Here is a 16,343-nt window from a genome sequence, read left to right as displayed (position 1 = left end):
CACAGGCTACAGGACCATTAGCAGAATTCCTTCTGCTTAAAGCTCCCACCTCGGTCCTGCACCTAGAGCTAACCTGATTCCCTACCATCGGCTGAGTTACATGCTCACCAGCAGGGTCTAATCGACCTCAGTCAGCGCTATCTGGACTGGGGCCCGGCCAAGGGCAGGCTGACATGCCTCACCTAGAGAGGTCATACTGCTCCATCGTGGAGGGGTCAGTCACCACACACTCCAGGGGCTCCGCCGGGCAGGCGTAACTGCTGTACCACCGGAAGTTGTAGGTAGAGTTATCTTCTTCCTAATCTCAGGACAAGGACAGACATGGGAGGGGTGGCAGAAAAGAGTAATCATTACACAAAGCCAGCATTTCTAAAAAGACGGGGCACTTTTTTCTAAATAAAAACCCCAGGAAAGTTAATTTACTTTGCCCATCCCTCTCATTTTATTAAAAGGAAGATTGCCCAGCAATAAATTAAGATGGAAATCTATCCTCTGTTAAACGGGAATAAGGGATGGTTTTGATGCTTTTGTGTGTTTTGTACCCAAAACCAACAGTGTCACGGGCTGTGACTGAGGTGTACAGCCCACTGAAGCAACAGCTCAGAAAATGAATACTGCCCGTGTCCTCTGGCAAATCTAAAAGGATTAATTAAAATCATAGGAGATGACGATTTGCCCAGGAAACCAGACTAAAAATAGCTCTCCTTCTAAATAAAGGTCCCAGGACAGGCTCCTGTGTAAGTCCTGAGGAGCCAGACAGCTTGATGGTTTATCCCCAGGGACCATCCCAGCTCCTACGTCACCTGCAACAGAATCTTGTCTCGCTCCAGAGAAGTCACAAGCCCTGTCTTGACCACTTTTTTCTCTTCCCCTGCCTTTACAAGACTGACGTTCTCTCCCTCCTTGCCTGTTGCTCTGCAGACACACACATGGGCACACACATGTGCACACACACAGCACAATTCCTACCTGATATTCAGGGAAACCCACTCCAGCGTCTCGATCACAGAGAAAGGTGAGCAGCGTGGCTCTTGGCGTGTGCCTTTCATTGTTGTAGGGCGTGCCATCTTTGTAATTCAGCTGGATCATCCCGTCATAATACGAAAGCTTAGTGTTACTGCGTCCCAAGTTCCAAGACTTCCCACCACTAAAACAAATAAACAAACGTTTCTCAGGAAAGATACCAAGACCAGAAGCTCTGTGATGCTGCGATGCTGAAGGAAGCGCCGGGGACAGCGTAGGGGGTGGCAGTGCCGGGATGGCGGTTAGGACCTCAGCGCAGCGGCGGTGTGAGGGCAATCCCACCCCACACCAGACCCAAATCCATGCTCAGCGCGGCTGGGTTAAGGCACAACTCCCTGGACTAACACACTGAAGGGAGAAGCGTGTACATAAACCCATCCAACAACTGCGAAGTCCTGACTACACAGAAGGGAGGCGCTGCACGAATCCACTCCTGTCCTGCTCCTTCCCTGGGAAACGAAAGCTCCCAGCAGCATCCTCTAGTTTTCAGTCCAGGTCTTCCCAGAGTTTTAACACTCATCATAAAGCAAAGAGGTCAGCAGACAACACACCTACTCCAGAATAAAACACCTGTGAGCACAAGATACCTAACGAAAGACCGGGAACTGGGAACAGTGACTTGCCTTTTTGACACCTGACAGGCTCCCGAGTCCGGCTGGCAGGAGCCCACGGACACCGCACCACACACATTGATGTAAAACTCGTACTTCTCCGTCTCAACTTTGTAGGCACCATTCTTCTTTGTGAGAGGCGACAAGTCAAAAGAAAACCCTAAAAAGGAATCAAGACCATCCCAGGTCAGTGAGACCACAGCGAAGCAGAGCCCCCTCAGCTCCCGGCCTCCAGGAGAAGCTCGCGGCCGGGCCTGCCCAACGGCTGGGACGGGAGCTACCAGGACCGCCATCACCAACACTCTCCCCTTGGAGACGGGTCCCCCATCACCACGCCCCTTCTGCTGCATTCACCGAAGACCCGAGTCAGAGCCCAGAACTCCTGGGTGAATAAACAACCAGTGTGTTCAAAGCGGGACGACCAATGGCCGTGAAAAGTCAACGGTGCTGGGTTTCCTGGCCAGAAATTCATGCGAAAAGCCTTTTCAAACATGATTTACTTCCTGTGCTCCTCAGGTTTTGCAATCAGCAAACCTACCTCGACTTTGAATATGACAGGTTTTTCATTATCTCAGATAAGCCTGAAACACCAGATTTTCAGAGTTTTGGTCAAACAGTATTAATATAATTCTAACACAGAATATCTCTGAAACACTCACAGAAAATGTTAAGAACAAAACAAAAACAAGCTAATAAGCAGGTGCAGGAGAGCCTGCCCCACATGGCGCTCGGACACACACCTGCCTGGGAGTCGAAGACGGTGCAGTTGTCCCCCTCGGTCCTGGACAGCACGCAGGCCGCCGCTGTGTACCACTCAAACTCGTAGAAGCAACCGTTCGCCGCAGAAGTTCTCAGCACTGGGGCACTTTCTAAATCACCTGCCGAAGGAGAAGAAGGACCCATCACTGATCCGGTCTCAAAAAGCTTCCCTTGTTCTAAATACACTCCTACAAATGCCGATCTGACGCCCCTAGAGTGGTCAAACCTTCAGAGACAGAAAGGACAAGGCTGGGGGCCAGGGCTGGGGGGGAGTCCGTGTTTAATGGGGACAGAGCTTCAGTTTGGGAGGACGAGAAAGTTCTGGAGATGGATGGTGGTGTAAACATACTTAAGGTACAATGTAAATGTAAGGTGCTTAATTGCCACTGAACTGTGCACTCAAAAATGATTAAAATGGTGAACTGCATGTTACATGTATTTTATCACAATTCCTTTAAAATGATCAATCTTATATTATGTATATTTTACCATTTTTAAAAATTAAAAAAAACTGTCCTGGTCCTTGAACTTATCCCACAGCTGGGAATTTATCCAAAGGAAATTTTCCAACAAGAGGTAGAGAGGATATGTCACAGCACAATCACCAACACTGGAAACATGCTATTAACCCAACAATAGGGAAAATGCTTAAAAATAGTAAAACCAAGCCATTAGCAACAAGGAAGCCCCTAAAAATTATAAACACAACTGTGAAACATAAAAGAGTCTTCACAAAATACTATGTTGTGAGGAACATAAAAATGTGCGGATCTATATAGACCTTGACCCTGAAAAACAAGGTGCATTGTGTGTATCGACGCTGAGATCACAGACAGTGTTTTCAAGCACTTGTGATGTGATGCTCCCCCTTTGGAGGAAGTGCAGCGGCCTCCACATCAGCCTGCACCAGGCCTCAGGAAGAGGAAGCCGTGCCAGGAGCGTAACTCATCTGGAAAACTGCAGCACAACCCCCCTGGACACCATATGGTTTCTTCATCGCTGCGCTGGGGCTGGGGAGGGGGATCGAGTCCAATGGACCAACACTAATGCTTCTGGAGCCTCGGGGCTCGGCCCGAGCCCGCTCTGCCTCGTCACCCAGGCAGGGGCCGGCGGCAAACCGAAAACTAAAGAATGCGGCTGCCGCTGGGGAAGCCCACGAAGGCGCCACGCGTTTGCAACGTGTACCTGGCTTGCACACGAGTGTTATATTTGTGCTTATTTTCGTGTCGCCACACTCATCGCCATCTGAGTAAGAGAGCTGAATGTGTCCTTTCTCTCTTGTGGGAGAAGAAAGAAATTTGCCCAGATTTTTACTTCCGTCCTTATCTGGAAAAGAGAAAAGAAAAGGGAAAAAAACAGAAGACGTGATTAAAAATGAGAATGACACAGACGAAGAGGTACCAAAAATGAGCCGAGACCCCGCAGGTGTTCGCAGGGTCAGTGGGTTTCTCTTGAGTGACAAGTTTGGCAGGGCAGTGGCAGCCACACTGAGGACCCCAAGGGCACCTTCAAGCTTAGGAGGAAAGTACGAGAGCGAATAAACAACGTCCTCTGAGGGCACAAGAGGCAGAAAGGCAAGAACGCACGTTACACCATCCCGGAAAATAACACTGTTCCCCCATTTGTGGGGCCCTCACCTCTCCTGAGACACAAGGTCTGTCGAAACCGAGGGGGCAGCATTTGTCCCATGACCGAAGCAGAAACTAATTAAACCTGTGCAGCCAGCCAAAAAACGTGACCTTTTAATTCTCGGTTCAGTTGACTTTCACTGAAGGTCTGTCTCAAGTCCTTCTTAAATGAAGGCAGGGACATGGCTGGACCTGCTTTTAAAAGACACACCACCAATTCTGAATCCTGGGATAACTCCTAAAATCCAACCCGGGTTCACAGTCCCTTGTCTAATGCTTGGAACAGATTCCAACTACTCCCACTGTCTGTCGTTTTCCAGGTGAGTCTTAAGTGACCAACAACTCATATGCTATCAACACTTACATCCAGCTGAGAAGTCGCAACCAACACGGTTACAGCAAAAGGAACCCAAGGGGTCCAGTGCTCTCACGCGAGGCTACGGGAGTCCACTGGCCTGAAGTCGTAACACTCGAACAATTCCAGGCAGAAAGGTTGTTAAAAATCAAAATCAGTCCTACACGAGCACTGGCAATGCTCCTCCACAGGGGACGGAGCAGAAAGATAACCACGTTCCCCCCAGCCGCTTCCTCCTGTTTCCAGTGTGCCCACCTCAGAAGGCTTCAGCCAACTTCAAGATACTCGAATGCACCAGTTCCCTACATTTGAGTCATTAAACTCTTTTCTTCACCATCCTTTATACGCTGAACGCAGAGAAAGGAGGCTGAGATAAACCACAGGAAGAACTTCTGATTCACTCCAACCTGGATGCAGCCGGGCTCCGCGTTACCTAGCACAGGGCACCACTCACCCACAGCGCACACGGCCGCGTCCTCGGGGCAGCCCCTCGCCCGGCCCTTCTGCAAGACCCTGTGGCAGATGTTAATGAAGAAATGCTTCTTTTCTGGTTCCCTCTGGCTGCCATCCACGGCTTCCCAATTCTGTTCCAGTTCTGTAACCAAAAAAAAAAAAAGAGTCTTCCAGCCAAAGGCAGTGATTATTTCTCTGTGAGTCACACCATAAATGGTGATTAAGCGGAAGGTAAAGGCCTGCAGCTCACCAGGCCTGTGGTTGCTAGACGTCAGGCACTCACGTTTCTGGACCCGGCAGGCTGAGGGCACACAAACTCAGCGAGAATCTCAAGCCTGTCTTGAATGTGACAGAAACAAGCCAGCCCCGAACAGCTCCTCAGAAGAGGAGGCTTAAGCGGGGGTGGGGGGGCCGCCAGAGGATTAAACAGCAAAATTCTCCCAAGCCCCAAAGTCTGAAATCAGAAACTGAAAAGCAAAGCCAGACGCCAGCCCCGACTTGAGATGCCACTGGTGACGCATCTGCCTCCAGACCACAGATAAGGCAGACCTGGCCCAGGGCTTCGTGCTCCGTGCCCCCGGAAGATAAACAAGATACGTGGTCCCTTAATTCAAAGGGTTCATGACTCAGTCATGCATGAACAGAAGACAATCCGTGGAAGGTAGAAGGAGCACAGGCTGAGAGCAGACAGCAAGTCAAAGGCGGACCATCCCCAGACAGCCCCCAAAGGCATCACTGGAACCGTGTGGGAAGGACACACAGATAGTGAGGATGCTCCTTCTGCGGACTGGAGACTGGGGTTTAAAAGGAAAATCCCGCGTCCGTGGTAACACAGTCACTACACACCGGTGTCAATAACCGGGAAGGACTCACGGCCGACCACAACAAACACTGTCCTGAAAGCTTTGGCTGGGCTGGGGAGGGCTGCAGGGCTTCAGGCAGGACGACTTCTTTAAACTGTCAGAGAAGGATGTGAGCTCTCACCTCACAGCTTCCTTAGATATCTGGGTGCAAACGCTACACAAATAACCTGGGTCCCAGAGAACCGGAGAGGTGGCCCCAGTCAGCTGAGTACGAATGCATCTCTGCAACCTCGCAGATCCTACTATCTGAAACCACCACTCAGTTTACTGTAAGAAAATTGGGGGGCGGGAGTGTAACTTGCTCAAGTCAACACAGCTGGATGCGGGGCCTCAAACCCATGTCTGACCAGAGGTGAGAGCTCTTCCCACTCGGCAGACAGAAATCCAGCCTCTTGACCAAGGCACAGACTGTAACCACGGCACCAGCCCCAGGGCTCAAAGGTGCTGAACCAGGAAAGCACCGAGACGGTTACTCCCCCCGGGCAATTCGCTGCCCGACAGCGTCTATAGTGGGGCTCGTGTTCAAAGGAGAGCGTTCCAGCACCCCACGAAGGAGGAATTCTCCTTCTAATACGATACTTTCCCAAGCAGCTGGGACTCTGAACACGCGAGTAATTGTTCCAGTAGTAGCTGGTGACTATGGCTTCAGGCCGGTCTCCCTGTCTTGTGCACTATTCCACTTTACAGCGGCAACTTGCTTCTACCTATGCCCAATTCCAGGGCTGCTAAAAGGGTGAAACTAGAAATCCCCACCTAGATCTGGTTATCCCTGTGGGGTGACCCCACGCTTATTGCTCCGTCTTCTGTGCCCCCTGCTAAATTCCAAGGCCCGAGGTGGCAGGGGTCGTGCTCGCCAGGTTTGCTGCCATGTCCCCAGCACCTCGTCCAGCCCCCGCCGGCAACAAACACTCCGCAAGCCTTGGTTCACGGGACAAATAAATTAACCTCGATGGGTCGTCACCATGAGCCAGTCCCTGTGACAGGTCCCACATCCCGCCTCCTTTCAGCCTCACAAAAGAATCTGAGGTTGGTCAGGGAATGTAAATCCTGATTTAGAGACAGGAAAGAGGCAGTGAGACGGGGCAGGGGAGACGACACACACCTGTCACCACAGGTGTGCAACCCTCTGGGCCTCACAGTCTCTGTGTTAAGTGGGAACACTGCCTGCTTGAAGGCTGCTGTAAGAGCTTAAACTCTTTTTAAGTGAGCTATGACTGACACACGACACTGCCTCGGTTTTAGGTGTACAGTCCGAGTCGACGTATGTATACACTGCGCAACGACTGCCTCAGTTAAGTGCAGTTAACGACCATCACCACACAGAGGTACCAATTTTCGTGGGGATTTTGACAACTTTTAAGATCTACCCTCTTAGCAACAAAAGTTTAAAAAAAAAATTTTTTTTTTCTAATCACAAAGCACAGGGCCTGGCACACAGAAGGCACTTGGCCGTTTTTACTGAACTACGATAAGATGAGCCCAAGATATTCCAAGTAGAAAACGGTAACGCCGACCTCAAGTTCAGATATCTCGCCTCCTGATTCAGTGTCATTTCTGATAATTCATACTGCCCCGTGAGGAGCGGGGAAAGGCCACGATACAGTTAGCTGACAAGGAAAACTGTAACAGCATTTCCAAACGTGCTTGCGGGAAAGAGGCGAGAGAACGTGCGCGAGCACACACGGAGCGGGCGGTGGGCCTACCTGAGTGCCGGGCCAGGGCCGACAGGTCAAAGCGCTGCTTCCCGTCGGAGACGCCGCAGAGCAGGGCCTCCTTCTCGTCCACGCAGGCGTACTTCGTGTCCCACGTGAAGAAGTAGGAGCAGTCCACCTCCCCGGTGAACACGGGAGCCCCTCTCCCGTTGTTACCTGTGCCGCATCAAAAGGAAGAAAGCACCCATGATGTGACCAAAACCCAGGAACGTCCCAGGAGCAGAGATCGCAAACAGGACACCCGTAGCAGCTGTGCAGGCAAACAAGTTCCGGGCTCAAACCCCAGAGATCAGAGTGGCTTTACTGCGTTTCACACGACCTAAACCCTGCAGGGCAGGCCTGTGTCCCTTTCATCTTGGTGGGATGGTCTCAAGAGGACAGAAGCCTGTTTTCGGCGGGGTGTGAGCCCCAGGCAGCGGTCAGTCTCTGAGAGGCTCATAAACACCAAGCCAGAACAGGGAGTCACCGAAAGGGGCGCAGAGATCAGGGCTCCAGTTCCAGGAGTGCCACTGGCTTAGTGATGTGCGTGTGAGCAGGACACGCTCCCCAGGACTCGCCCCTAAAATGAGTCTGGAAGAGGGGTAAGGTCTGCAGCCGCTCCCAACTGAAGGGTGCTGAGGTTCAGTAACCTCGCCCCGAGAGGGGCCGGCATCCTGGATCCTGGGGACTCTGGCACGTGTGGGTCTCTAACGCCCCGCTCCAATCAGCCCGAGGGAGCCCCACGGGGTTCTCAACCGTGAGCCCTCCCGGCTCAGCTCCGCTCTGCAAGCCAGGCCTTCATGTGCCGCCCCCACCCCCCGTCCACGTAGCGTGGGCTTCAGCAAACTCTGTTGACTTTTCCCGTACCAGAAATTCTATCCCCTCGCCTTTCCGAGCTAGTGCACTGCTGGCACGACGGTCCGTTTTCCACCCCTTGATGGTTTAATAATCCTCCTCTGGACCTCCTACATGATTTACCTTTCTTGAGGTTTAGGGCCCTGAAGTGCACAATGTTCTAACGGAAATAATATTCTGTACCAAGGGCGAATGCTGTTTCAACTGCAACTTCTATTGAATCTTTAATATTATAAACATCCTAATTATAACACCAGCGACAGCGGCTAAGGCACACGGAGCACAAGCTGAGGCAGGCGCCGCGCGGAGCACTGAGCCCTCCACAGGGCTGGATGCAGAGAACAGGCTCTGTGTTGGGTACTTCACATACATTCGCGTATCTCAACCGTGAAATCCTACGACACAGGGACGACCTTAGTCCCGTTTTGCAGATTTAGGGGGGACTCAATAATTCGCCTATGGCTTCATAGCTAGAGGGCAGAGGAGCCAGAAATCAAACCCAGACGGTCTGGCCCCGGAGCCAGACTCATAACCGCAAGGCAAGACTTTCCTGCGCTACTGTGTGTCTTTGGTTTGTTGGGTTTTTTTTTTTAGTAAGTCCTCTAAGCCATTCTCTTTTAAGAACCAGCGCTCCCAACTTCCCTTCCGACAGCACCCGCTCTAGCTGGGGGTCCGCCGCGCCCTCCACCGAGGGAGCAGTGAAGCTGCTTCGCCTCTTTCCCACATGCTCCCCACCCGTCTGCCCCTTCAAGGTTTACATACAGTTTAGTCCCACTGGATTGGTATTTCACTGTTCAGAAAAGATCTGTGTTTCCTGAAAACTTGATGCACTCACAGTGTTTTTCTTTTACCAGATAAGTTTACAGACGATTAAATGATACTATGAATGGTTCCAGGGTCCATTCCTACTCAGGAGCTAGATTTGCATCTGAAACTTACTAATGATCTGCTGGGAGAGCCCATTTTAAATAAAATTTAAATAACCACTGGCATGCACCCGACCTGCATTCTTATTTAATTCCTCCAAGAATTTGAGGAGAATAGTAAAGGAAGACTCCCCACTACCAAACCACGCTGTTTATTTAAACACAATGGCCTTGCCATCAGGACCGCTAAGCCCTACGGTTTCCACCAGCAGGATGAGGATGACTTTCTGTAATCTCTCCATCAATCTCATCCCTGAAAGTTTCCTGGCTCTCCAGGCTCCAGCACATCCCCCACACACCCTTTACGTGGCCTGGCGGTACGTGGATCCTGCACCAGCTGAAGGCAAAAAGTGGACCCTCCCGGTGAAACCCAGCTCTGGCCTGAGCAGCAGGCGGCTGCCCCATCCCCCCACCGCTCTGGGACAGAAACCCGTGCTGCCTGCTCACCAAACCGGTTTATCTTTCCCTCTAGGCCCACGGCTAAACTGCACTTCCCGCCTCACTGCCTCTGAGGTTGGGCCATGCCTCTTAGTTCTGGTCCATTAAGAAAACAACTGCTGTTCCCATTCTGCAGAGTCCTTGGAAGCCATGCCCACAGACAGCAGCAACACGAGGTGGAAAATGCAAAGGTCCCCACACGACCACGTGGAGCACAGCCCCCTAAGGCCTGAATGGAATTAAAGAAAATAAGTCTTCAGCGTGATCATGAGTCACCTGAATCTGGACAGTTTTTACTGGCCTATGCTAACACACCGCACTCCTCCCCCCAAAACGGTCTAATGTCCTTATGTGACGGGATCACCAATAATCAGGTATCACATTACATCAAACTAGATATAAGTTATTGAAACAAATGGTAAAAAATATATATTATGGACAAAAAAATAAACTTATGCACCTCTGTGTCTTGAAATGCATGAAACCCTAGATTCAGAAGCATAAATAATTCCTGTAAACCACATTTCATAATATTCCATAGCCAATCAACACCCAATTCAACATGCAAAAATACATTATTACCAATAAACACAGAATCCACCAAGGGGTTTTCTCTAAAAACTCTAAATTTAAATTCAAACAAGGTAATAATGGAATGGTTTTAGCGTACACAGAGCATAGTACCTACAGTTGGCTCCAAATCACAGAGCTAGGAGGAGTCTTAAATATTTCATAATCCAGCTCCAGCCTGAGAGGAGGCTCAAAACACCTAAAGTCTCTGGATCTGGTCTCCGTGTCACGATCACAATGACATGAGTCTTCAGGATTAAGCACTGCCATTAGTTTTGTCAGGTCTGATAATGGCACTGAGGTTACGTGAAGGGACGTCCTTTCCTGCAGTCTGGGTGGAGTGTTACGATCCACTGGTGACGTGACAGAGCATATAAACGTGAGGCAAGTTTGGTGAGACATTAACAGCTGTTAAGCCTGAGTGGTGGGTGTGCAGGTTTTCACTATAATGTACTTTCTACTTATATATTCGAAAACGTGTATGACAAAAAAGAATACAGGAAAAACAAATGGCCTCTCCTATTTGTTTCCCGCCTCAGCCCCCTTGGGCTCTAGCTTCCTGGCACGACTCCTGGATGTCCATCCCTCTTCCCTGGGAGCCCCTGACCACGGGCCCTTCTCAACATCCTCCTCGTCTGCTGGGATCTTTCTGGATCATTATTCCATCCTCCCAACATGCCCAAATGAGATCAGCGCATTCCCAAAGATCACGGCCAAATCATTTATAAAAAGTGCGGGCAGAACAGGGCCAAAGGAGGTAGCGACAGGACAGAGGGAGCCTCGGCCCACACAAGTTGCCCACCGCAGAGCAGCCCAGCAGCAGAGGAGTCTGGGAGACCCGGGCAGCCCGAGTGCCCGAGGGTCTGGGGACTTGGGATACGAAGGAGGCTGCGTTTCCCAAGGGCCTGGACACAGAGTAGAAGGGGTGGACTTCGGAGAGGGTCTCCTATGAGCCTGGAAGAGGTGAGGATGATGGAAGAAAGATGGAGAATCTGGGGAAGGCAGGGCGGGCATTCAGACCAAAGGGAGATGGATCCAAAGGCCACGTCCAAGCCAGATGCATGGCCACCCCTGCTTAGTCCCTTCACGCCAACTCCTCTGCAGGACACACAAGCTTTTCACAACGTTGCTCCACCCCCTTCTTTAGCCATGGCTTGGACACCCAGCTCTGACCTGCTCACGGCTACCCAAATTCCCGCCTCTGCATGAGCTGTTTGTTCCTCCTGCCACAAAGACCAGCCCCCATGGCCACCCGGCTTCTGCGCCCAGCTTGCCCCTAACTGTCCTGCAGGGCTCCCTCACCCAGCACCTCCTCTTAACTGCCCCGGTCCTCGGGGGCAGCCAGACCCCAGACCCCTGACCTCAGGGCCTCCCTCTGGATAAAGGCCCAGGTGACAGACCTTGCCAGGCACCCGCAGCCTGCCCGCGTCCCCTGCACTACGTCATCACCGTCCTCATCTCTCTCTCTGCTGCTGGTGTGTAAATGCCCGGGGAGCTCTCAGCCATCACGGCATCCCTAGGCTTCGCAGGGTCTGAGCAAACAGGTACTAATATAATGTGTTCAACGCATTAACTGAGAACATGCCTCCAACGTAAGCTCAGAGCGCACGTGGCAGGGGTAGGGGGCTGACAGGCGACAGTGGGCTGAGAACAACGGTGACGATGGCCAGCGGCGCCAGGAGTCAAGGGGTGTCCTGCTGTGAGGTCTCCCTCCTGCTTCAGCCCAGGTGATTCTCTGCCGACTCTCCGGGCGGGTTACCAGCGCTCGGCGGTGGTCACCACCCCTCCTGCCTGCCTCCACCACCAGACCTGCTTCTGGAGCACGGCTCCCGTCACGCACAGCTGCCTCCCCCAGGCCCCGCAGTGAGTCACGAAGGAACCTGCCCCGTGACCAGATGGTTAAGAGCTCTACCATAGAAACACACAAAACAAACAGTGAGGGGCCAGGAGACCCTCAGGGGTGGGGCGGCCGTGCGAGACTGTGCCGGCTGTGCGGACGGGGCCAGACCCAGGCGGCTCCCAGACCGGAGCTCTGTGCAGGGGCTCAGCCGGCTTGCGGGGCACCTGGGGTCACGGCTTGGGGGTCCACTGATTGGACGGCTCTCTCAAGATGGTGGAATCCCATCACCTCTCAAGAGATGCAAACTGTGTTCAAAATCTCTGAGATACGGACGGCAGTGCGGCTCTGTGAAATGCCAGTGCCACTGTGACGTCAAGGTAGCTTCTCCGAGTCACTCAGAAAAACCAAACATTCCACTTAAAGTTGCCCTGGGGTCTCTCGAGATCCCCAAATCCCACCTCTACAGCAGGGCCACCATTTGCAAAAAGGGTCACCTAGAAACTCAGTTCCTAAAAGAAGAGTTGTTTAGTGACAAGCCATCAGAAGGTGGTTGAGTAAACCCAGACTGCCGGCTTTGAGCGCACTCCGGGAGAGCCAGCATTCAGGACAGAGAGGCTTTCCCAGCGAGCCTGACGCTGGGCCCAGTCCCCACACAAACAGAAAACGGAAACGAGACGTGTGTGTCAGGCGTCGGCAGGGCGGGGTGGGGTACTCCTACCCGCTACGACAGAGGGGGCCTCAAAGGGGCCACGTCTGCAGGAGGACGTCTGAGCACCCCACTCAGCGCTCCACGTTTCCACGGACCCGCCCACCCGCGCAGGGACGCGGCTGACCCAGGGCGCACTCACCCGCCGTCTGATTGCACGCGAAGTTGATGACGCTCATCCGCTGGAAGCCGGAGCTGCACGTGTCGCCCCCGAAATATACCAAGGTGAGGTCTCCGTCTGAGTACCTAGGTTTTTGCGATACACACACGCACGTGTTTGGTAGAACCAAGAAAGAAACTTGAATCCTTAAACATTTCTACAGTGAGCCTTCGCATACCATCCAGAGAGCAGCAGTGACACAAAACAGCGAGCCCTCTCGCAGGCTGGGGAAGAACCGTCTACAGGAGAGGAGTTCCAAATGGACGGGCTTCTCGTCCTCTTACTTCAAAGTAATAACTGGCTGGGAAAAGGCACTGAAGGTTTTGCTAGGACCATGAGGCGTCTTCTGCTCTCATTTTCGTATTTGGTACAAGATAAGTAACGCCCAAGAAGACACAGCTTTTCCAGCAGCTGCCATGAAGTCTGACCTGAGGGATCCTGGTCCCTCAGGTCAGAGAAACTACATTCTGATAAAGCTTTTGTGAAGGTAGCTACCGAGGGAAGGGTCACAAGAATTGTGATGAATGCGTTTTCCTAGTTGTTCAACGCTTGTGTGTGATGCCAATGGTGTTTCAGATTCTCAAACCACCAGAGAAAAATCAAAACTCCTCGGAAACGTAAATTGTAACATACAAAAGCCATATCAACTAATGAAATAGCTTTCCTACAGTACGGTTCCCTGCAAACAACAGATTATAAAGCGAACCACATTAACAGAAGCATTCTTACTGTAAAGCCAGGAAAAGCATCCACTGGTCAGGGACAAACGGCACCTGCCTGACTCATGCAGGAAAATCATGCCAGCTTAACTGATTTCCCTGTGCTCTGCGGAAGGTGGAAGGAGGAGGAAGGCGGGGGAGTATGTTACGTTCCACAGGAACACGCGCGATGCACCGGAAGTTACGTGGAGGCCGTACGCACCGAAGGGTTTGGCCCTGGAGCTTCCCTGCCACTTTGACTTGAGTGGAATCTGACTTCTTCACTTGGCAAACTGCAGCATCCTTCTTGTCACAGATGTGTGCTTCAGTTCCTCCACAGACATTCAAATAAAAAACATATTCCTCCCCCTCTGCGGTATAGTACGAGGAGTTTGAAGCTAAGGAAAAGGGAATAAACAAGAGGAGGCTCTGTTACGCACACAGGTGTGGGTGGCAAAGTGACAGCATCAAACTCGAAACGCCCACCCCAGGGCAGGGGGAGCTCGGCCCCTGGGCTCTCATTCCCTCTCCCACTTCCCGGCCCCCAGGCACCCACTCACCTCCGGGCTGGCTTAGCGGCTGGAGGTCAATGGCGACGTCGTGCTGCTCGCTGCTCAGAGAGCAGTTCCCACTTTCCAGGTAATCCCTGTGGCAGGCGTACTCAGTGATCCACTCGATTTCAAAGCGGCAGTGGGATTTCGCCGTGAGCTTGGGAAGGGTGCCCTATCGTGGACGGGGTGAAAGGAATCAAATTAATTCTTTTCATGAAGCTTAAATGCAGATGTTTCTGTGCTGCTGAAAAGCCAAAGGTATGTTACTGGGGTTTGACATTTTTCTGTTCTTTATTCTGCCTTACAACGACTGCATTTCCTTGAAACCCTTCCAGAGTCACGCGCAAGCGTCAGCCTGTGAGCCCGCCCTGAACGCGGTATCACCCACCCACCACGCCCCTGGCAAGCAGTCATGACGTGTGAAGGGCCTGTGGTCCGTGCACTCCTTTCAATCACAGGTGCCGCTGAGCCTGTGCCAGATGGACCGCCCCCCCCGCCCCTGCCCGCTGGGTGGACATCACTGAGGCTGCATGCATCTGGGGAGATGGTCCCTAACCCCTTTCCACGGGAACGTCCATGGCTCTAGGGCACACTTCACCTGTATTCACATCTGTTCCTGCCCCTGGGTGAAGCCAGGGTATCGCCCACCACACACCCGGCTTCTGGGAAGGATGCCACGAAGTCACTGTTCACCGGGGGGCGGTGTCATCTTTCTAACCTTCCCTGGGAGAAAGGTCTCCCTGGCCTTAGCATCAGGAGTAGCTGTGCTGATTCCAGGCCCCTCACTCTGCAAGCGTCTAAGCACCTGCTACGTGCCAGGCACGGGACTAAGCGCCGGGTTTCCCGTCACATGATTAGTGAGGTGCAGAGCTGCAGTCCAGCCCCGGTTACTGACTCAGAATCTACGCGTTAAGCCCTTGGCTCAGAGCAGTCAGACATACATACAGTGACATAGACCAAGTGCTGAGTGAGAGAAGCTGGACACCACGTGCTGTGCGACTCCACTTGTGTGGGATGTCAGGAAAGGCGAGACAGAAAGGTGGTCCCCAGCTGCCGGGGCTGGGGGAGCAGGGGAGTGATGGCAACTGGGCAGCAGGCTTCTCTGGGGTAATGGAAAAGTTCTAACACAGACCGTGGCGCTGACTGTGCGATTTTGTTAGTACACTAATGACCGTTAAATTGTACTTAAAACAGGTGTATTTTTATAGTACATAAATTCAATAAAACTCTTTTAAAAAGATCTGTGTGGCAAGGTGAATGTTTACTCAAGTTCCGGCTCCTAGAAGCATTCAATGAGCCAGTGGAAATTCTTCAGTAAACCTTCAAGTATTAAGGGGTCCAAGCCCATGTCACCCAAGTTCTACCCAGGGAACAGTCAGGCTGGAAACAGAACCCTCAGCTCCACTGATAGCCCACCAGCCCAACGGCCTCACATCCCATGGAGAACAGAGGGGAACTCTCCATTCTCTCCCTCGTGATAGTGTGAAATGATTTCTCACTGAATGCAGCACAAGTAAGAAAGGGAAACACTGAAACCACTGCCGGCTTAGAACATCTCATCAGGCTCAAAAGATTTTGATTCACATCTGTAGGATGGATAGTATAAATAAACAGTCCTCAATATCACGTTCAGGACTAACGCTGATTACTGGTCAGTCAGGTCTCTGCTGAGCGGACATCACGCGACCCTAGAAGTCTGGGGACAACGAATGGAAAGCTGGCTGGACTGCACTTCTGTCTCCATACACGCCCCCCTACACACACACACACACGCACACGCACACAACAGGCCAGTTGCCTGCCAGAAACCAGAGCAAATTCCATGTTTGTTTGGGGGGAGGGGAGGACATTCTTTGGCAAAAGAATTCAGTTCCTCCTACTTCATTCTACAAGGAGAAGGCAGAAATAAATTGGAGGAAAGCCCTACCCTTCCTTCCTCCCTGGGGATGTCTCCCCTCATCTGCACCGCATCTGCAAAGACACTTAAGCAGCAGTGGACCGGTGAGACACCACTGGGCACGGGGCCCAAGGACACCCCAGACGCAGGCCCTACCCTCAAGGAGTTTACAACCGCACTCGAATTGAGTAAACAGCCAGAGGACAGGGTGGTCAACTGCCTGGGAGAGTGTGGCGGGGCAGGGCGGAGGCGGGCAGGCGACGGGGTGACACGCTCCACTCTGAGTTGGCAGGAACCTCCCCCCTTCTGGCTCTAATTC

The 16,343-nt window shown here is 52.1% G+C and overlaps 1 protein-coding gene across 1 annotated transcript in view; it reads right to left on the bottom strand.

Annotated features, from left to right (window-relative positions):
* IGF2R (insulin like growth factor 2 receptor) overlaps positions 1 to 16,343 on the bottom strand; it is a 109,861-nt gene that overhangs the window by 52,299 nt on the left and 41,219 nt on the right. Inside the window, exons 8-17 of the mRNA XM_033867936.2 lie at positions 14,137 to 14,299; positions 13,800 to 13,974; positions 12,861 to 12,964; positions 7,396 to 7,560; positions 4,831 to 4,971; positions 3,579 to 3,719; positions 2,375 to 2,512; positions 1,647 to 1,794; positions 970 to 1,147; positions 183 to 298 (exon numbers count right to left, since the gene is read on the bottom strand). Coding sequence (XP_033723827.1) covers positions 183 to 298; positions 970 to 1,147; positions 1,647 to 1,794; positions 2,375 to 2,512; positions 3,579 to 3,719; positions 4,831 to 4,971; positions 7,396 to 7,560; positions 12,861 to 12,964; positions 13,800 to 13,974; positions 14,137 to 14,299 — 1,469 coding nt within the window. The remainder of the gene's footprint in view (positions 1 to 182; positions 299 to 969; positions 1,148 to 1,646; positions 1,795 to 2,374; positions 2,513 to 3,578; positions 3,720 to 4,830; positions 4,972 to 7,395; positions 7,561 to 12,860; positions 12,965 to 13,799; positions 13,975 to 14,136; positions 14,300 to 16,343) is intronic.

Source organism: Tursiops truncatus, chromosome 12 (assembly GCF_011762595.2).
Source record: "Tursiops truncatus isolate mTurTru1 chromosome 12, mTurTru1.mat.Y, whole genome shotgun sequence".
In the NCBI taxonomy this organism is placed as follows: Eukaryota; Metazoa; Chordata; class Mammalia; order Artiodactyla; family Delphinidae; genus Tursiops; species Tursiops truncatus.
This window is presented reverse-complemented; position numbering and strand designations above follow the sequence as displayed.